The sequence below is a fragment of the Heteronotia binoei genome, chromosome 4 (assembly GCF_032191835.1).
Source record: "Heteronotia binoei isolate CCM8104 ecotype False Entrance Well chromosome 4, APGP_CSIRO_Hbin_v1, whole genome shotgun sequence".
NCBI lineage: Eukaryota > Metazoa > Chordata > Lepidosauria > Squamata > Gekkonidae > Heteronotia > Heteronotia binoei.
The window spans coordinates 184953293-184975593 of record NC_083226.1 but is presented as its reverse complement, the minus strand read 5'-3'; the positions used below and the strand labels follow the sequence as shown (position 1 = coordinate 184975593).

Sequence of the window (22301 nt, the reverse complement as noted above, 5' to 3'; positions counted from 1 at the left end):
GCTGTTGTCCTCGCCTGGAGATTCTTGGAAATGAACGGAGCCTCGGATGTCTGACTTTTCTACAGGCCGGCCTGTGATCCTGCCCCCAGGAAGCCGTGCCCCCTCTCAAGGGTGCCACAGGGCTGGGATGTTTGGAACTCGCTTCCCCAAGAGCAAAGCGCCTGTCCCCAGACCGCAGCTGGTTCGTGTCTGTTTTGCGCTGTATTCTCTGTTTTGACATTGCCTTAGATTCTGTGGTTGCGCAATGGCTGGATCCTCTGATCTTACATGTCTTGCCACAGGCAGGACTCTGCCTTGGATTCTCAGGTTGCGTATTCACTGTGTAGACTTCCCACATTTTCCTGTGCTTCTGGTGGTGCGATGTGCTGGTTTTGCATTGGCTTTTGGGGCCTCTTGGTTCTGTCTGCTTTGAGAAGCTTTTGGCTAAGAGTTGCTTTGCCCTGGAGAAAGCATGGAATTCCGCCCCCCACCGCCAGGAAACAAAGGATTGCTGGAGACCCCTTAATCAGGGCCAATAGAACTGGACCTCTTGGTCCAACACTATTCATACCTGGGGGTTATATAAAGGACAGGTGTCAGCAGATTTGCTGCATTTTTGGTGCAGTTTGCTCAAAAAATGGCCCCTCCAGCTCACCAGAAATATTAAGAGAGAGGGAAATATGAGGGGAAGGGGGTGTGAAGAGACCAAGAGCCTGTGAGTTTTCTGGCTGAATGAGAGTGTGAATCCAGGCTTCTCTCTGCAGAGCATGATTTTCAGCAACATTTAAATAGCCACACTTGGATATATAAGAACATAAGAGAAGCCCTGTTGGATCAGGCCAATGGCCCATCTAGTCCGTGTCACACAGTGGCCAAAAAACCCCAGGTGCCATCAGGAGGTCCACCAGTAGGGCCAGGACACTAGAAGCCCTCCCACTTTATCCCCCCCCCCCCAAGCACCAAGAACACACAGTATCACTGCCCCAGACAGGGAGTTCCAACAATATGCTGTGGCTAAGAGCCACGGATTGCCCTCTGCTCCATATGCTTATCCAATCCCCTCTTAAAGCCAGCTATGCTTGCAGCCACTGCCACCTCCTGTGGCAGTGAATTCCATGTGTTAATCACCCTTTGGGTGAAGAAGAACTTCCTTTTATCCGAGGTGATATGATCACCATCTTCAAGTACTTGAAGGGCTGTCATGTAGAAGATGGCGTGGAATTGTTTTCTGTGGCCCCGGAAGGTAGGACCAGAACTAAGGGGTTGAAATTAAATCAAAAGTATTTCCAGCTCAAAATTAGGAAGAACTTCCTGACTGTTAGAGCACTTCCTCAGTGGAACAGGCTTCCTTGGGAGGTGGTGGGCTCTCCTTCCTTGGAGGTTTTTCAGCAGAGGCTGGATGGCCACCTGACAGCAATGAAGATCCTGTGAATTTAGGGGGAAGTGTTTGTGAGTTTCCTTTCTTATGCTTGGGACATCCAGGATCATCTAGTCCAACCCCCTGCACAACTCAGGAAACTCACAAACACCTCCCCCTAAATACACAGGATCCTCATTGCTGTCAGATGGCCATCGAGCCTGTTAGATTCATAGAAGAGTTGGAAGGGACCTCCAGGGCCATCTAGTCCAACCCCCTGCACAATGCAGGAAACTCACAAACACCTCCCCCTAAATACACAGGATCCTCATTGCTGTCAGATGGCCATCGAGCCTCTGTTGAAAAACCTCCAAGGAAGGAGAGCCCACCACCTCCCGAGGAAGCCTGTTCCACTGAGGAACCGCTCTAACGGTCAGGAAGTTCTTTCTAATGTTGAGCCGGAAACTCTTCTGATTTAATTTCAGCCCATTTGTTCTGATCCTACCTTCCGGGGCCACAGAAAACAATTCCACCCCATCCTCTATAGGACAGCCCTTCAAGGACTTGAAGATGGTGATCCTATCACCTCTCAGCTGCCTCCTCTCCAGGCTAAACATCCCCAGCTCCTTCAGCCTTTCTTCATAGGACTTGGTCTCCAGACCAGGGCTGATAAAAATCATACATGGCTTGAAGAAAGGCCAAGAGAAATTAATGAGAGGATGGAGATCGTAATTGTTGGACTTCAGCTGTTGTAGCAAAATGGAGCCTCCATGAGCAGGGGCAGTGCAACTCTGAGTGCCTTATGCTAAGGTCTAAAAATAGGGGAGGACTCTGCCTTTCACACTTTGCCCATGGACTTGCCAGAGTATTCTGGTTGGCTACTTTGGGGAACGGGGCCCAGGCCCCAATTCTTCTAGGATCTTCGATGAAGATAGACCAAGAAGCTATGAAGAAGAGAGCAGTGACAGAAGAAGATGATGATGATATTGGATTTATATCCTGCCCTCCACTCCAAATCTTAGAGTCTCAGAGTGGCTCACAATCTCCTTTATCTTCCTCCCCCACAACAGACACCCTGTGAGGTGGGTGGGGCTGAGGGAGCTCTCCCAGCAGCTGCGCTTTGAAGGACAACTCCTACAAGAGCTATAGCTGACCCAAGGCCATTCCAGCAGCTGCAAGTGGAGAAGTGGGGAATCAAACCTGGATCTCCCGGATAAGAGTCCATGCACTTCACCACTACACCAAACTGGCTCTCCAAAGCTCAGATTTTATTAGTCTTTGAGGTTCTGCTGGACTCTTGCCACTTTGTGACACAGAGTGTTGGACTGGATGGGCCATTGGCCTGATCTAACATGGCTTCTCTTATGTTCTTGCCGTTTTCACTGCTGGGTTCTTGTTCTCTCCGATTTGCCTGTTCATGCTCCAAAGCCACACTGACCTCATCCCTTCTGTGACTGCTGTTTCCACATCTGGAGCAGCAACCACGGCCTCTGCTCAGGTTTCTGGGAACACACAGTTGTGGCCGCTCTTCCCACTCCAGCATGTTTCTGGTTGCCCCGGGCTGGGTCCTGTGGGTGCCAAGCCATGTTCTGTGGAGGCCCACAGCCCCAGGGAACAGTTTCCTCTCCTGGCCTCAGGAGAAAAAGACCTCTGACTCTTTGTTGGTCTTTGTTTGTTGCTGCTTTTGGTGTCAAGTCACATCCGTCTCAGAGCAAGCTTCCCGGAGGTTTTCAAGGCAAGAGATAGTCTGTCCTAACAGTGGCCTCTTGTCTGGAGGAGACGTTGCCCATCAAAACAATCAGATGCTACGGCAGAGCCATTCCTTTAAAGTCAACCATCTCCTTTCCTTGTTGGAAAGGTTGTGGTTCTAGGTCAACTTTTTTCATGCTTGGTGATCTTGCCCTGTGGTTACCATATTTTGGAAACTGGTGGTTAAGGAAATTCTCAAGATCACAGGTGTTAAGATTCCATTTTCTCCAAGTTTGATTCTTCTAAATCTATGGGAATCTGGTTCTGCCTCGAAACAAGAGAGAGAGCTTATAATAAGAACATAAGAGAAGCCATGTTAGATCAGGCCAATGGCCCATCCAGTCCAACATTCTGTGTCACACAGTGGCAAAAAAAAATTGTGTGTATGTGTATACACACACACACACTGTGGCTAATAGCCACTGATGGACCTCTGCTCCATATTTTTATCTAACCTCCTCTTGAAGGTGGCCATGCTTGTGGCCGCCACCACCTCCTGTGGCAGTGAATTCCACATGTTAATCACCCTTTGGGTGAAGAAGTACTTCCTTTTATTTGTTTTAGCCTGTCTGCTCAGCAATTTCATCGAATGCCCACGAGTTCTTGTATTGTGAGAAAGGGAGAAAAGTACTTCTTTCTCTGCTTTCTCCATCCCATGCATTATCTTGTAAACCTCTATCATGTCACCCCGCAGTCGATGTTTCTCCAAGCTAAAGAGCCTTACAGCAGCTAAAGCGGTCATCGCTTGTAAACGGAAAGATGTGCAGCCTCCCAATATTCACGCTTGGTATCTCAAAGTTTGGGATTATTTTACTATTGAGAAACTCACTGATGAGGTGCAGTGGCATGCTAGAACACCTCCGTATAAGTCTGTAATGGAAAAGCGGTCGCCTTTTTTAAGAATTCATTTTGCTAATGATTTAACTTCGATTTAAAAAAAAAATTGTTATTATCTATGTGTGGAATTTAAGTTGTAGCGAATTTTGAAGCTTTATGATTTTATGTAAGCTGTCTGAATTTTCAATAAAGAAAATTTTGAATTTTTTTTTTTAAAGTCTCCAGTTCCCATCACTAAGTTGTTCTCCCTCTCAGAACAACTTCCCAGCCAAATTTACATATGAGTTCTCGAGATGGGATTTACGCACAATAAACCAAACCTTTTTAAATGAATTAAGGTTTAGTTGATTACTAAAATATCAAGTATGCAGTACAAGTGTCATCAGGTTAAAAACAAGGATATAAGATAGCTGTCTTTTCTATCAAGTAAATGTCATACCTGTGTTAAAGATGGTATGTTTCTCACAGCATGCAAACCAAATATAACTAAGAGAGCCAGTTTGGTGTAGTGGTTAAATGTGCAGAATCTTATCTGGGAGAACCGGGTTTGATTCCCCACTCCTCCACTTACAGCTGCTGGAATGGCCTTGGGTCAGCCATAGCTCTCATAGGAGTTGTCCTTGAAAGGGCAGTTCCTGTCAGAGCTCTCTCAGCCCCACCCACCTCACAGCTAAAAGAGATTGTGACCACTCTGAGATTCAGAGTATAGGGCAGGGTATAAATCCAATATTCAACGCATGGTTATAGGATGGGGAAGACTTGTCTTGGTGGTAGTCTGTGCGAAAAGGATATAGGGGTCTTAGTGGACCATACGTTGAACATGAGTCAACAGTGTGATGCGGTGGCTGAAAAGGCAAATGCAAATTTGGGCTGTATCAACAGGAGTCTAGTGTCCAGATCATGTGAAGTGATGGTATCGCTTTATTCTGCTCTGGTAAGACCTCACCTGGAGTATTGTGTTCAGTTTTGGGCACCACATTTTAAGAAGGATCTAGACAAGCTGGAAGGGGTCCAGAGGAGGGCAACGAAGATGGTGAGGGGTCTGGAGAAGAAGAAGATTATGATGATGATATTGGATTTATATCCCACTCTCCACGCCGAATCTTAGAGTCTCAGAGTGGTTCACAATCTCCTTTATCTTCCTCTCTCACAACAGGCACCCTCTGAGGTGAGCGGGGCTGAGAGAGTTCTCCCAGAAGTTGCCCTTTCAAGGACAACCTCTACGAGAGCTATGGCTGACTCAATGCCATTCCAGCAGCTGCAACTGCAGGAGGCAGCTGAGAGGTGATAGGATAACCAGCTTCAAGTACTTGAAGGGCTGTCATATAGAGGATGGTGCATAATTTTATTCTGTGGCCCCGGAAAATAGGACCAGAACCAATGGGTTGAAATTAAATCCAAAGAGTTTCTGGCTCAACATTAGGAAGAATTTCCTGACCGTTAAAGCGATTCCTCAGTGGAACAGGCTTCCTCGGGAGGTGGTGGGCTCTCCTTCCTTGGAGGTTTTTCAACAGAGGCTAGATGGCCATCTGACAGCAATGAAGATCCTTTGAATTTAGGGGGAGGTGTTTGTGAGTTTCCTGCATTGTGCAGGGGGCTGGACTAGTCAGTGGTCCCCAACCTTTTTGGCACCAGGGACCGGTTTTGTGAAAGACAATTTATCTATAGACCAGTGGTGGTGGTGATTTCAGGATGATACATTTGTGCACTTGATTTTTGTGTGGTGGTTAAGTCTGCAAACTCTTATCTGGGAGAACTGGGTTTGATTTTCCACTCCTCCACTTGCAGCTGCTGGAATGACCTTGGGTCAGCCATAGCTCTCATAGGAGTTGTTCTTGAAAGGGCAGCTTGTCAGAGCTTTCTCAGCCCCACCTACCTCACAGGGTGGGAATAAAGAAGATTGTGAGCCACTCTGAGATTTGGAGTGGAGGGCAGGATATAAATCCAGTGTCGTCATCTTTTTATTTCTACATTGTAATATATAATTAAAGATTTATACAACTCACAGCCCGGTTGCTAACAGGCCACAGACCAGTACTGGGCCACGGACCGGGGGTTCGGGACCTCTGGGCTAGATGACCCCAGAGGTCCCTTCCAACTGTGATTCTATTATTCTAGTAGTAGTTGGCTCTCACAATGAAATTATGATGGATGTAACAGCCAATTTATACGTGCATATGCCAACATGTCATCAAGGTTATGTAAAGTACTGCCCACTCTGAAAGGGATGGAGCACCTTGGTATTCAAGCCTTGGTTTAACTCTGCTTCACAATCTCTTGCAATAAATTCTCCCCCCCCTCCCCCCCGGACTTCAGTTGCATGTCTTTTATTGGACAAAGGCATTCCGATTGCAGACTTGCTCCAACACAATTAACGTCTGGCCTTGAAAGAGACAACCCTGGTGGTCTTTAACTCTGTGGGCTCAGCTAGACCCCATAATATTCTCTTTAACCCTTGGGGAAAAAATAAGGTGTTTAGTATCACACCGTCCATTGCCTTTCGTGAGCCATATGGTCAAACGTTTTGCTGTAATCTATGAAACAAACTGTGTCTAGAGCCTGGAGAACCCATTCCATCAGACACCATAACAGGGAAAAAAGGGCCTATGCGTTTCTGTGCATGCACAGACACCACCAAGCATTCAGGGGTGGCCAAACGTGCTTAATGTAAGACCTGCATAGAATAAACATGAGATGTTTCAGAGCCGCAAGACATGAATGTTAGGTGTTTGAGAGCTGGAAGAAAGAAAGGGAGGGAGGGAGGAAGGAAAATAGATGGAGGGGGAAGGAGAGAAAGGTAGAAAGAAAGCAACTTTTAACCCTTAAATACATTCGCCAAACCTCCAGCTAGCTTGACTTCCAAGCCAGCCAATGGGACGGTAGAGACTCCAAGAGCCACACAATATGTGTAAAAGAGCCACATGTGGCTCCCGAGCCGCAGTTTTGCCACTCCGATCTAGCATCTCAGTCTCATTTTGTTAAAAACTAGCAACGGCCACAGCAAATTGCATTCTAAAAGCTAAATTGGACCAAATAGTAAATTTCCTCCAACCCAGGCAGAGGCTTGCGCTGCCATCTGCTGGTAGTCTCTTGTAAGTGCAAACAGGATGCTGCTTAAAGAAGGGGGGCGGGACCATGAAATGCTCCCTGTAAAATCACTGTAATATTTTCGGGGTGGGGGGGGGTCAAAGTCCAATGACTGAGGCATATGCAATAGTAGCTTTCCTGGCATTTGGCTTGAGGGTGGGCACTTTAAGCGATAAAACAAAAATTAGGGCTCTCTCCTATGTGGCAAGATGTCACCGGTTCTGCAAAGTGTGCTGACGCGGCCTATCCTGCAGCCTCCAGGTGGGACTAGAGATGTAAAAGCTTGGGGGGAAAAAACGGAAAAATTCGTGGGGGGGAAACAGTTTTTTTCCGTTTTTTTTTTCTGAAGCCTTTTTTGTTTTGTTTTTTTCTGAAAAATTGAAAGAAAAGAAAAGAAAAAAGATTGATTATGGAACATTTAACATGATGAATAAAATATTTTAAGACAAGGTGTTCAAATATTTTCCAAATCATTTCTAAAAAATATGTCCGGTATCAGATTATTCTAATTTCCGTACACCGAGGACAAGCAAGTCCTAGGTCATGCCCCATAATTTAAACTTAGTCCTACACTCCCTTCTATACACTTCCCCCCTCTTCAATTCTTTTTATGAGAATGAGTTTTGTATTTTTATTTAATACTGTGAAGAGAAAATATGAATAATTGCTACTTCTGGATTTTTAAAAACTGTTTTGTGGAGGGGGGTTTTTTGTCTGTTCCACATAAACTAGTAAACAGTTCAGGAGATTGTTGCTCCATTTGTTACAATTACAAATAAATATTATTTTAAAAGTAAATTCTGTAATTGTTTGGATACACTATATTTTTAATATGCTAGTTGTGATAATTTCATGCCAAGTAAAATTGTCCATAGTCATATTTTATGTTCCTAACATAACAGAATGACTTTCAATCTGGAAAAGAAAAAAGAAGTGCTAATGTAGAAGTTTTAAAAAAAACGTTTCCGAAAATTTCTGGTTTTAGGAGAAATGAAGAAACTTGAAACTGTTGACATTTTTAATTTACAGTTTTGTATTTTAAATTTTAATTTTGAAAAAAAAATTGTGAGATTAAGCAATACAAATGGTGAGAGTACTACTTGATCCAGGGACAAGACATTGCGCATGCGAGAGAGATGCTCTGCCACTGAGCTAAGGCTTCCACTCCATGGCTCTCCTTTTAGCTGGAGGGGCCAGGGACAAGACATTGCACGTGCGAGAAAGATGCTCTGCCACTGAGCTATGGCTCCCATCCCAGGGCTCTGTGAAAGTACAGTAGGAAGGACGAGTGGCAGCAGACAGCTTCAACAGGAGCCAGTTTTTAGAAACTGTCATTGGCTCTTCTTCAGCTTTTACAGTTGGTGAATTTATCCCTGCTGGGCTCCGAGGAGCCCACTGCCCAGGCACCACCTGACTTTGCTTTTCCCATGTCTGTAAAAGAAGGCGAAACCAGCTGGCCAGCATCTGCACTCCATGGAAACTGCTTTCCATTGTGGAAGGCAGACTGTAAGGCAGGGCTGTCAAACTTGTGGAGGTCTCTTCCAACTCTTCTATGATTCTAATAGGCTTCCTCCTTGAGAGGTGGTGGGCTCTCCTTCCTTGGAGGTTTTTAAGCAGAGGCTAGATGGCCATCTGACAGCAATGAACATCCTGTGAATTTAGGGGGAGGGGTTTGTGAGTTTCCTGCACTGTGCAGGGGGTTGGACTAGATGACCCTGGAGGTCCCTTCCAACTTTTCTATGGTTCTAACAGGCTTCCTCCTCGGGAGGTGGTGGGCTCTCCTTCCCTGGAGGTTTTTAAGCAGAGGCTAGATGGCCATCTGACAGCAATGAAGGTCCTGTGAATTTAGGGGGAGGTGTTTGTGAGTTTCCTGCATTGTGCAGGGGTTGGACTAGATGACCCTGGAGGTCCCTTCCAACTTTTCTATGGTTCTAACAGGCTTCCTCCTCGGGAGGTGGTGGGCTCTCCTTCCCTGGAGGTTTTTCAACAGAGGCTAGATGGCCACCTGACAGCAATGAAGGTCCTGTGAATTTAGGGGGAAGTGCTTGTGAGTTTCCTGCATTGTGCAGGGGGTTGGACTAGATGACCCTGGAGCTCCCTTCCAACTCTAGGATTCCAGGATTCTATGTTTCTATGAAAAGCCCAGCTGAAGCCCCGCTCGAAGCGGCAAGGACGCCTTTTTCGTTCCTCTGCAGCGGTGAGAGGGTTAAAGCCGCCCAGCCGGAGGCTGGAGAGGCGGGGCGGGGAGCCGGGAGGGCGGGGAAGGGGCTGGGGGGAGGCGGGGAAGCTGCCGCCGGAGGTCAGAGGCTTGCAGGGGGCCTCGGAGGTGAGTCGCTTGCAGGCAGGGCGACCGCCTGGCGCGCTCGGGCCCTGGGGGTCAGCGGGTTGCCAGCTCCCGGGCGGGAAGTGCCTGCGCATTTGGGGGAGGGGTGCATTGGAGGAAAGGCCAATTCGGGGGAGGGGAACCGGAGCTGGGGACAGTCAGTCCCGCGCCTCCCCCCTCCAGCGCAGAGCTTTCCTCTGGTTGGGCTGGTCTCTCCCGGCGGGAGGTGGGTTTCCTGCATTGTGCAGGGGGTTGGACTAGATGACCCTGGGGATCCCTTCCAACTCTTCTATGATTCTAACTGTTGGTCCCGCCCGGGGGTTGGCAGCCCCGCCAGGCACTCCTTTTGCACAGGGTGTGGGGGAACTGCGGGGAGTCAGGAAGAAAGCGCCTCCCCGGCAACAAGCGGAGACAGGCAGAGGGAGACAAGCCAGAGCGCCCCCCCTCCCCGCACCACCTTGGCTGTAGATCTCATTACATTTGCTTTACCCGTTTGCACTGCATTTTATCGTATTGCTTTTTCCTCTGGAAAACTAGAATGATGTTTCCATGTTAAAAAGTCAGTTAGGTGGACAAGAACATCACTATCCAATGTGTTTCTCTTTTAGCTGTGTTGACACTCTCAAACAGGGACTTTGGTTGCTTATCCCACTACATGTATTGAACCCCTCTCCCATTGTCGTGGACCTTTTGACATACTGCTGTTTTGTCGCTTACGCATGCTCATGCTACTCAGATCCAAGGTTTGCTCCATTTGTGAATTCTAGTATTGTCATTGTACCTTTTTACATTCTCATTGGTTCTTAAATCTGTACCATGTTGCATTCTGGGTCACTGCCTACCAGCTCTGTATGGCTCTGCATGGCTTTGCTCACTGTGCTGGATTCCTCGTCCGATGAAGTGGGCTTAAGAGCACATGAAAGCTGACGTTCCAAATAAAAATTGGTTGGTCTTAAAGGTGCCTGCTTTGTTCACCTTCAAGGAGTTCTCTTGTCTTCTGGACTCCCAGCTGTGGCTTTTCTTTCTTTTTCTTTTTGGTGTTTGAAAGTTTTATTGGTTTTCTAGTAAGTTAAGGGGACAGATGCTCAAGACTTTGAAGATTCTTTGGTGTGAACTTATGTCTCCTTTCTCCTGTATTCTTTATTAAAATAGTATTTTTATTGGAGACGTATGCTTAAATAGACATTTTAACAAGCAGTGGCTTTTCTACCCGCATGTCGGTCTCTACAGGTCGGAGTGCGAGGAGGACTATCCTCCTGCAGGAATTTTACCTGATGCTGCTGGTCTTTCTAATCTGCAAACAAACACACAAATAAAAAGCAGGCCTTTTCCCTGTCGAAGGAGCAGAAAGGGGAGCCTGGGAGCTAGAGGGGCCAAGTCGAATGCAACAAATATCTTGGGACTTTGGGGGGGTGGAGCCAGGAGACATTGGGGGTGGAGCCAGGAGCAAGGTTGCAAGAAGCAGAGGTCCATGAGCGGCCACAAGGTGTAGATGGAGCACTCTTTCTGGGGCAGTGATGCTCTGTATTCTTGGGGCTTGGAGGGCAGCAGTGGAAGGATTTCTGGAGTTCTGGCCCCACTGGTGGACCTTTTTATTTTTATTTTATTTTGGCCACTGTGTGGCACAGACTGTTGGACTGGATGGGCCATTGGTCTGATCCAACAGGGCTTCTCTTATGTTCTTATGTGACACAGAGTGTTGGACTGGAGGGGCCACTGGCCTGATCTAACAGGGCTTCTCTTATGTTCTTATGTGACACAGTGTTGTACTGGATGGTCCATTGGCCTGATCCAATAGGGCTTCCCTTATGTTCTTCTGTGACACAGAGTGTTGGACTGGATGGGCCATTGGCCTAATCCAACAGGGCTTCCCTTATGTTCTTCTGTGACACAGTGTGTTGGACTGGATGGGCCTCTGGCCTGATCCAACAGGGCTTCTCTTATGTTCTTCTGTCTGGGTCAGTGATGCCCTGTATTCTTGGTGCTTGGGGGCGGGGGCACAGTGGGAGGGCTACTAGTGGCTTGACCCTACTGGTGAACCTCTTGATGGCACCTGGGTTTTTTGGCCACTGTGTGACACAGTGGTGTACTGGATGGGCCACTGGCCTGATCCAGCATGGCTTTTCTTATGTTCTTAAGTGATGGGCAGAGGCGATGTGGTTGGGACAGCTGTGTTCCCTCCCTGAGCATCCACTTTGCAAAACATTGCTGCAGGGGGGTATTCGAACCCACATTTGTGGCTCAGTTTGGTTTCTTTACTCTAGGGCAGGGGTGGCCAAACTTGCTTAACATAAGAGCCACATAGAATAAATGTCAGATGTTGGAGAGTCGCAAGACATGAACATAAGAAGGGAGGGAGGAAGGAAGGAAGGAAGGAAGGAAGGAAGGAAGGAAGGAAGGAAGGAAGGAAGGAAGGAAGGAAGGAAGGAAGGAGGAAAAATTGAAAGAAAGGAGGAAAGAAAGCAAATAGATGAGGGAGGAGGGAGAGAGAGGAAAAAAGAAAGCAACTTGAACTGTAAATGCATTCTCCAGACTGCTGCCTGGCTTGGCTTGGCGAGCCACACAACACGTGTGAAAGAGCTACATGTGGCTCCCGAGCTCTTGTGTTAAGCAAGTTTGGCTACCCCTGCCCTAGAGTAAAGAAACCAAACTGAGCCACAAATGTGGGTTCAAATACCCACCTGCAGTAATGTTTTGCAAAGTGGATGCCCAGGAAGGGAACACGGCTGTCCCAACCGCATCGCCCCTGCCCATCGCTTAAGAACAGAAGGGAAGCCATGTTGGATCAGGCCAGTGGCCCATCCAGTCCAACACTCTGTGCCACACAGTGGCCAAAATAAAAAGAAATAAAAATTAGAAGGTCCACCAGTGGGGCCAGAACTGCAGAAACCCTTCCACTGCTGCCCTCTGAGAATCAAGAATACAGAGCATCACTGCTTCAGAAAGAGTGTTCCATCTATATCTTGTGGCTGCTCATGGACCTCTGCTCCAGTTGTTTATCCAATCACTTTTTGAGACTATGCTTGTAACCGCCGCCACCTCCTCCTTTGGCAGTGAATTCCACATGTTCATCACCCTTTAGGTGAAGGACTTCCTTTTATCCATTCTAACCTGACTGCTCAGCAATTTCATGGAGTGCCCACAAGTTCCTGTCTTGTGAGAAAGGGAGAAAAGTACTTCTTTCTTCTCCAGGGGTGGCCAACGGTAGCTCTCCAGATGTTTTTTGCCTACAACTCCCATCAGCCCCAGCTACCATGGCTAATGGCTAATGGCTGGGGCTGATGGGAGTTGTAGGCAAAAAACATCTGGAGAGCTACTGTTGGCCACCCCTGGAGTAGTGTATCTCCACTCTCTTTTATTTTCCATCTGACAATCTGTGTCTCTCCTTCCCAGCAGAGAGAAGCTTTTCTTCATAGCCCAGGGACTAAAGGCATCTTTACCCAGTCGGAGGTGACCTGAGAGAAGGGGAAGGAGATGGAAGAGCAGAACCCAGAAGCACCTGGAACCGGCAAGGCATCAAGGAAAGGCCCTCGTCCCACCCAAGCTGGGAGCGGTGCTGAATTCTGGGTGCGAGATATCCATGATCAGCTCACTGCCATCTCAGATGTAGATTGCAGACGCTTCCGGCAGTTCTGCTACCAGGAGGCAAATGGGCCCCGAGAGGTCTGCAGCCAGCTCCATGGACTTTGCAGCCAGTGGCTGAGGCCGGAGAGGCGCACCAAGAAACAGATTCTGGACCTGGTGATCCTGGAGCAGTTCCTGACTGTTCTGCCGCAGGCTATGCAGAGCTGGGTCAGGGAATGTGGGCCGGAGACCAGTTCCCAGGCGGTGGCCCTGGCCGAAGGTTTCCTCCTGAGTCAGGCAGAGGAGAAGAGGCAGGCAGAACAGGTGAGGGGACTCCATCCAGGTATGTCCAATTCCAGCAATCATATCTGTCCTCCCAAAGGTTCCCTGCCAGACATCTGTCCAAGTGCTAATCATCCAAATGGGAGATTGAACAGGCTCTTCTACTAGAGAATTTCTGATCCCTCCAGATAACTGACCAGATCTGCTGATGGGAGGGTGCAGAGTCTGGGAGTGGGGCAAGTTCTCTTCCTTGGTCTCTCTTCCATTCCAACTCTTACCCCTCTTCCTCGCTGCTGTTTCAGATGTGGGCACCATCCGCGAAGACAGAAGCTACACTCCCTGAGGCGGAATGGGCTTCCTTGGAGCAAAAGCAGAGCGTGAAGGCTGTGGAGCGTGCCCAAGATGCCCTCTCCTGTGGTAAGGACTCCTTGTGCCAGGGTGCGATTGGGGCACACCATGAATTTGATGGGCAGATACTAGTTTAGGTCAGGAAAAGAATTAAATACTTTTTCATACAACACAAGTGTTAATTTGCAGCTCTCCATGTTCACTAACTCTGGTGGCTCTTAAAGTTTATTATTATTATTATTAATTTCCACTTAATGAATGCCAGACTCTGGGAGATGTACAACACAGGAATAAAATACATACATTTAAATCAGGGGTGGCCAATGGTAGCTTTCCAGATGTTTTTTGCCTACAACTCCTATCAGCTCCAACCATTGGCCATGCTGACTGGGGCTGACGGGAGTTGTAGGCAAAAAACATCTGAAGAGCTACCGTTGGCCACCCCTGATTTAAATCAATAAAACCAATTACATTAAAACGAAATGATAAACCTCAATTCCGTCACATTGTTCAGTTCATGGTCATTATATCGGGTGTAGAGGAATCCCCCAAAAGATGTAAAAGATCCCGCGGGGCCCTGATGTCTTCTGACAGAGCATTCCACCAAGTTAGAGCCAGAACCAAAAAAGTCTTGACCAGGGATGGCCAAACTTGCTTAACGTAAGAGTGACATTGTATACCAGATGTCTGAGAGCCACAAGACATGAACATCAGATGTTTAAGAACAGGAAGAAAGGAGGGAGGGAGGGAAAATAGATGGGGAGGGAGAGAAGCGAAAAAAGCAAGTTTATTTAAAAACGTTCTCCAAGCTCCCAGCTGGCTTGGCTTAAAGAAGTGATTTAAAGAAGAAGATACTGGATTTATATCCCGCCCTCCGCTCCGAAGAGTCTCAGAGCGGCTCACAATCTTCTTTATCTTCCTCCCCTGCAACAGACACCCTGTGAGGTGGGTGGGGCTGAGAGAGCTCCTCCAGAAGGGCACTTTCAAGTACCACCTCTGCCAGAGCTATGGCTGAGCCAAGGCCATTCCAGCAGCTGCAAGTGGAGGAGTGGGGAATCAAACCCGGTTCCCCCAGATAAGAGTCTGCACACTTAACCACTACACCAAACTGGCTCTCCCAGAAGCTGCCCTTTCAAGGACAATGTGAGGGCTATGGCTGACCCAAGACCATTCTAGCAGCTGCAAATGGGGGAGTGGGAATCAAACCCAGATCTCCCAGATAAGAATCCACACACTTCACCACTACACCAAACTGGCTCTCCCAGAAGCTGCCCTTTCAAGGACAATGTGAGGGCTATGGCTGACCCAAGGCCATTCCAGCAGGTGCAAGGGGAGGAGTGGGGAATCAAACCCGGTTCTCCCAGATAAGAGTCCGCACACTTAACCACTACACCAAACTGGCTCTCACAGCAGCTGCCCTTTCAAGGACAACCTCTGCGATAGCTATGGCTGACCCAAGGCCATTCCAGCAGCTGCAAGTGGAGGAGTGGGGAATCAAACCCGGTTCTCCCAGATAAGAGAGCTATGGCTGACCCAAGGCCATTCCAGCAGCTGCAAGTGGAGGAGTGGGGAATCAAACCCGGTTCTCCCAGATAAGAGAGCTATGGCTGACCCAAGGCCATTCCAGCAGCTGCAAGTGGAGGAGTGGGGAATCAAACCCGGTTCTTCCAGATCAGAGTCCCCACACCTAACTACTACACCAAACTGGCTCTCAAACTGTGGCTCTCAAACTGGAGAAATGCCTTCTCCAAGCTGGCTGATGGGCAGTGGGGGCTTTGAGAGCCGCCCAATACGTTTGAAAGAGTCACATGTGGCTCCTGAGCCACAGTTTGGCCACCCCTGGTCCTGACCTTCGTTGAGGACAACCGGACCTCTTTAGGGCCAGGGGTCATCAGCAGATTTCAACCAATGGAGAGCAACGCCCTTCCAGGTACATAGTGAAGGAGGCGGTCCCGTAGATATGTGGCTTCCGGTCTGCTCAAGGCCTTAAAGGTCATAACCAAAGCCTTGAATCTGACTCGGTACTCAGCCGGAAGCCAGTGTAGCTGGCGCAGCACTGGTTGTACGTGTGCTGTCCTTGGTATTCACATCGGAACCGTTTTGGACCAATTGAAGCTTCTGGGTCAGGTGACACAAATGCATGAAAGGCAATCCCTCCAATTAATTTTAAATCTTCATATCTCAACTTCCTTCCACAAGAGCAACTCCAGTGTGGCTCACAAGAGAAAAGGTAGACAAACCTCGGCAGGGCGATTCAACCTGGTGAATAAAGGGAGCCTCCACCTTCCGGAGCAGCAGAGCTCTAAAACCTAGATTCCAGGGCCCAATAATACTGGGGGAATGTGGCTTGTGTGCCCAACTGTATAACTGACTGGTGGGCTGCTGTGGGGGAACAGGATGCTGGAGAAGTGATGGCCTAGCCACCCCCCACCCCAAGCTTTGGGGAGGCCTTTGGGAGGGCTGTGATGCCCTAATTATGCTGCATCTTGTTGGAAACCTGGTTGTGAGGTCAGCAGCATGCCAAGAGACACCCTGAAAACTCCTTCCGATGGCTCTCAAGTTTCCAGTCCCTGACAGAGACTGACCAAGAGAGAGATCTTGGGGTGGTGGTAGAGAACTCAGTGAAAATGTCAAGACAGTGTGCGATTGCAATAAAAAAGGCCAACGCCATGCTGAGAATTATTAGGAAGGGAACTGAAAACAAATCAGCCAGTATCATAAGGCCCCTGTATAAATCGATGGTGCGGTCTCATTTGGAATACTGTGTGCAGTTCTGGTCACCGCACCTAAAAAAGGATATTATGGCACTGGAAAAAGCCCAGAAAAGGGCAACTAAAATGATTAAAGGGTTGCAACACTTTCCCTATGAAGAAAGGTTGAAACGCTTGGGGCTCTTTAGCTTGGAGAAACGTCGACTGCGGGGTGACATGATAGAGGTTTACAAGATTATGCATGGGATGGAGAAAGTAGTACTTTTCTCCCTTTTTCACAATACAAGAACTCATGGGCATTCAATGAAATTGCTGAGCAGTCAGGTTAGAAAGGATAAAAGGAAGTCCTTCTTCACCCAAAGGGTGATTAACATGTGGAATTCACTGCCACAGGAGGTGGTGGCAGCTACAAGCATAGCCAGCTTCAAGAGGGGATTGGATAAAAATATGGAGCAGTATATTATTGGAACTGTCTGGGGCAGTGATTCTCTGTATTCTTGGTGCTTGGGAGAAGGGCAAAGTGGAAGGGCTTCTAGACCCACTTGTGAACCTTTTGATGGCACTTGGGGGGGGGGGGGGTTGGCCACTGTGTGACACAGAGTGTTGGACTTCTCTTATGTTCTTATGTTGATGCACTCAAGCCACATCTGGGCTGAACGTGATGGTGATGTATCATGTGACATCATTTCCACACACACCCATCCCTCCACTGCCAGACCCAGGTCTCACAGAGGTCTGAAATAGGCTGGCAGCATTGATAATCCCTGAGGCTCATAGGTACTTTGTGCCTCTCTCCTGTCTCTGTCAGAGTGCACTAAAAAGTGTTTGTTGAATGTGCGCAGAGGAAAGCTTCAAACTCCTGGGGAGGGGTGTTTGTGTGAAGCAGGAAAGAAACAAGCAAACACCTTTCCTCTTTTGTCTCAGTCACAGGCAGTGAAGAGATGCTGTTGAGCCGTCCTCTTTTCAGGGGTGTGGAAACGGCTGCTGCAGCTCCAGTCCAGGTAGGGGAGATGAGCAGGCAGTGGGGAGAGCCTGGGGGGCGGGGCTTTTGCTCCTTTCTGAGGGGGGCTTATGCTCCTGCAATTGCTACAAGGTGTGTGAGTGAGAGTTCCTCTGAATGCCACTCCGTTCCCAGATGTTCCATATAACCTGTGGCCTGATGTGTCCCCTGACCCAATTAAGGAATGCACAGGAAGTCCTGTTGAGAGAAATGTAAAAGGTTTATTAACATACCTGGGGGAGCAGGCCCCTAGAGACAAAATTCTCAGGAAACCAGGAGTTCTCCCAAGAATACAGGATTGACATGTGGGTCTTATGCCCTTTGTGACGTAAGCAGAATCATTATACAAAACCTTCATTATTGGATACACTGGTCACGAGTTGGTTGACCTGATCCAGTTCTATTGGGCATCCCGTAATTAGGGTGATCTTTACACAAATTACAGAGCCCCGTGGCGCAGAGTGTTAAAGCTGCAGTACTGCAGTCCTAAGCTCTGCTCACAACCTGAGTTCGATCCCCGGTGGAAGCTGGGTTTTCAGGTAGCCGGCTCAAGGTTGACTCAGCCTTCCATTCTTCCAAGGTCGGTAAAATAAGTACCCAGATTGCTGGGGGGGGGGGGGAGTATAAAAGACTGGGAAAGGCAATGGCAAACCACCCCGTAAAAAGCCTGCCGTGAAAACGTTGTGAAAGCAATGTCACCCCATAATCGGAAATGACTGGTGCTTGCATAGGGGACCCTTCTTTTACCTTTCCTTACACAAATCAGCAACTGTTTACATTTCAAAAAGATACCCTGTTTCAGGCTGGTACCTTACATAATTAAAACAATCTTTGTTCTAGCTCAGGGGTGGCCAAACTTGCTTTACGTAAGAGCCACATAGAATAAATGTCAAATGTTTGAGAGCCACAAGACATAAACGTCAGACGTTTGAGAGTCGCAAGATAGGAAGGAATGTGGGCAAAGTGCGGAAGGAAGGAAGATAGATAGATGGGAGAGGGAGGAGGCAGGGAGAGGTGCAAATAACTGCATTCTCCTTGCTGCTGGCTGGCCTGCTTGGAGAAGTGATTTAAAGAGGGAAACACCTTCTCCAAGCCAGCTTATGGGGTAGTGGGGGCTTCAAGAGCCACACAAGATGTCTGAAAGGACCACATGTGGCTCCCGAGCCACAGTTTGGCCACCCCTGTTTTAGATGCATGTTCTTTCTCAGGGATCTAGTTGCCGTTCTTTAGGCTTGTCCTGTGAATGTGATGTAGTGTTCTGCTGTGTGCCCTGACTGCTCCAAGCATGCAGGGGTGTTGCAGCCGTGATGCTGGGCAAAGTCGTTAGGAGCTGTCCAGGAAACAAAAGAGACCTTGGCAAAAATAACTTTTGATTTCAGGCAGCAGAGAGACACAGGAGTAAATATTAAATGCAAAGAATAAATGTGATTCTATGTTCTAATCCGTTCTCTAACTAATATAAAAGTATAGCAAGACGCGTGTGTCCCACGCAGATGACTCCCTTCCCGGTGTAACCTCTGCCTGGCATGATCTCGAAGAAGGGAATCTGCTTTTTCTTCCAGGGTCCCTTTTCCTTTGAGGAGGTGTCCGTCTCTTTCACGGAGGCTGAGTGGGCCCTGCTGGGTCCAGGACAAAGAGCTCTGTACAGGAAAGTCATGCTGGAGAACTATGGGAGCGTGGCCTTTCTGGGTAAGGATTTTTCATAGGGGCCAAAGGTGCCAATTGCTGCCATTGTGATGAGGCTTGAATCAAAAGATTCAATAGCAATACACCGTTTTGAGGCCTGTCCCGCTACTTGGGGAGGGACTGTGGCTCAGTGGGAGAGGCTGTGCTCAGCATGAGAAGGTTCCGGGTTCTATCCGCAGCATCTCCAGCTAAAAGGATCAGATAGGAGGTGATGAGAAAGACCTCCACCTGAGACCCTGGAGAGCCGCTGCTGTGCTGAGTGGACAAGATTGACTTCAGTGGAATATGAGTCAACAGTGTGATGCGGTGGCTAAAAAGGCAAATGCAGTTTTGGGCTGTATCAACGGAAGTATAGTGTCCAAATCATGTGAAGTGATGATATCGCTTTACTCTGCTCTGGTAAGACCTCACCTGGAGTCTTGTGTTCAGTTTGGGGCACCACATTTTAAGAAGGAGATAGGCAAGCTGGAACGGGTCCAGAGGAGGGCAACGAAGATGGTGAGCGGTCTGGAGACCAAGTCCTATGAGGAAAGGTTGAAGGAGCTGGGGATGTTTAGCCTGGAGAGGAGGCGGCTGAGAGGTGATATGATCACCATCTTCAAGGACTTGCAGGGCTGTCATATAGAGGATGGGGTGGAATTGTTTACTGTGGCCTCAGAAGGTAGGGCTGAAATTAAATCAGAAGAGTTTCCTGCTCAATATTAGGAAGAACTTTCTGACCGTTAGAGCGATTCCTCAGTGGAACAGACTTCCTTGGGAGGTGGTAGGCTCTCCTTCTTTGGAAACAGAGACTAGATGGCCATCTGACAGCAATGAGGATTCTGTGAATTTAGGGGGAGGTATTTGTGAGTTTCCTGCATTGTGCGGGGGGTTGGACGAGGTGACCCTGGAGATCCCTTCCAACTATGATGGGGGGGGGGCTGAAATCTGGAGACTCAGAAACTGGGGAAAGGACTCTGCTGTGGTTCTTGAGGAGGTGAGGTATTCTTAAATATTGGATATTCTGGGGAAAGGTGGAGGATGAGCCAAAGGGCCATCAGTCCATTCCCACTGCAATCCCAATGCCTTTGGCCCCTTCCAGCCTCCCGGGTGCTAACAGGCTCTCCTTGTTTATTCCAGCAGAGGATGATCAGAGGGATGAGGAGGGTGAGGAAGTTCAACAGCAAATGCCAGACAGAGTTAAAAATGAAGACTTGAAAGAAAACGTCAGTGATCGAGGCACACCTAAGAGAAAGAAAGATGGCCATATGGTTGATGGAAGAAAGCATAACGTACATTTTCCAAAGCACAGCATAATGAAGACAAGGAAATCCATTCAGTGTGGAAAGTACTGCAGAAATAAATCACAGCTCCTTGTGGAGCAAAGAACCCACACAAAGGAGAAACCACTTGAATGGTCAGAGTGTGGAAAGAGATTCACTCGCAGTAGCAATCTTCACCAGCGTCAGCAGACCCACACAGCAGAAAAACCATTTGACTGCTCAGTGTATAGAAAGAGAGTCACTCGGAGTGGCACTCTTAAAGTACAGCAAAGAACCCACACAGGGGAGAAACCATTTGAATGCTCAGAGTGTGGAAAGAGATTCAGTCAGAGTGGCCATCTTCAGCTGCATCAAAGAACTCACACAGGGGAGAAACCTTTTGAATGCTCAGAGTGTGGAAAAAGATTCAGATACAGTGGCCAACTTAAGGGGCATCAGAGAACTCACACAGGAGAGAAACCTTTCGAATGCTCAGTGTGTGGAAAGAGATTCGGTCAGAGTGGCACTCTTCAACTGCATCAAAGAATTCACACAGGGGAGAAACCTTTTGAATGTTCAGAGTGCGGAAAAAGATTCAATCAGAGTAGCCATCTTCAGCTGCACCAAAGAACCCACACAGGTGAGAAACCTTTTGAATGCTCAGAGTGTGGAAAGAAATTCCGTCAGAGTAGCACTCTTCAACTGCACCAAAGAACCCACACAGGGGAGAAACCTTTTGAATGCTCAGAGTGTGGAAAGAGATTCAGTCAGAGTAGCCATCTTCAGCTGCACCAAAGAACCCACACAGGTGAGAAACCTTTTGAATGCTCAGTTTGTGGAAAGAAATTCCGCCAGAGTGGGTATCTTCAAAATCATCAGAGAACCCACACAGGGGAGAAACCTTTTGAATGCTCAGAGTGTGGGAAAAAATTTAGTCTGAGTGGCGCACTTCAACTGCACCAAAGAACCCACACAGGGGAAAAGCCTTTTGAATGCTCAGAGTGTGGAAAGAGATTCAGATACAGTGGCCAACTTAAGGGGCATCAGAGAACTCACACAGGAGAGAAACCTTTTGAATGCTCAGAGTGTGGAAAGAGATTTAGTCAGAGTAGCACTCTTAAACTGCACCAAAGAACCCACACAGGGGAGAAACCTTTTGAATGCTCAGAATGTGGAAAGAGATTCAGTCAGAGTGGCACTCTTCAACTGCACCAAAGAACCCACACAGGGGAGAAACCTTTTGAATGCTCAGAGTGTGGAAGGAGATTCAGTAGGAGTGGGTATCTTCAAGAGCACCAAAGAACCCACACAGGGGAGAAACCTTTTTAATGCTCAGAGTGTGGGAAAAGATTCACACGGTGTGGTACTCTTCATAAGAACATAAGAGAAGCCATGTTGGATCAGGCCAATGGCTCATCCACTCCAACACTCTGTGTAACACAGTGGCCAAAAAAACAGGTGCCATTAAGTGGTCCATCAGTGGGGCCAAGACACTAGAAGCCCTCCAACTGTTGCCCCCCCAAGCACCAAGAATCCAAAGCATCACTGCTCCAGACAGTTCCATCTATACCCTGTGGCTAATAGCCACTGATGGACCTCTGCTCCATATGTTGAGCCAATCCCCTGTTGAAGCTGTCTATTCCTGCAGCCGCTGCCACCTTCTGTGGCAGTGTTACTCACCCTTTGGGCAAAGAAGTACTTCCTTGTATCCGTTCTAACCCGATTACTTATCAATTTCATTGAATGTCTATGAGTTCTCGTATTGTGAGAAAGGGAGAAAAGTACTTATTTCTCTACCTTCTCTATCCCATGCAGAATCTTGTAAACCTCGATCCTGTCGCCCCTCAGTCGACGTTTCTCCAAGCTAAAGAGCCCCAAGCATTTTAACCTTTCTTCATAGGAAAAGTGTTCCAACCCTTTAATCATTCTAGTTGCCCTTTTCTGCACTTTTTCTAATGCTGTAATATCTTTTTTGAAGTGTGTTGACCAGAATTGTACACAGTACTCCAAATGTGACCACACCATTGATTTATACAGGGGCATTATGATATTGGCTGATTTGTTTTCAATTCCCTTCCTAATAATTCCTAGCATAGCATTCGCCTTTTTTATTGCAATTGCACACTGTGTTGACATT

General features: G+C 47.9%; 2 protein-coding genes across 2 annotated transcripts in view; both read left to right on the top strand.

The window, feature by feature from the left end:
* The window catches only part of LOC132570216 (zinc finger protein OZF-like), a 60990-nt gene extending 39492 nt beyond the window's left edge, over nt 1–21498 (top strand). The window contains exons 2-3 of the mRNA XM_060236644.1: nt 20043–20128; nt 20243–21498. Of these exons, the coding sequence (XP_060092627.1) occupies nt 20043–20128; nt 20243–21493 (1337 nt within the window). The 3' untranslated portion in view covers nt 21494–21498. The remainder of the gene's footprint in view (nt 1–20042; nt 20129–20242) is intronic.
* LOC132569816 (oocyte zinc finger protein XlCOF6-like) overlaps nt 13133–22301 on the top strand; it is a 40099-nt gene continuing 30930 nt past the window's right edge. Inside the window, exon 1 of the mRNA XM_060236259.1 lies at nt 13133–13220. The gene's annotated coding sequence lies outside the window, so the exon portion shown is untranslated. The remainder of the gene's footprint in view (nt 13221–22301) is intronic.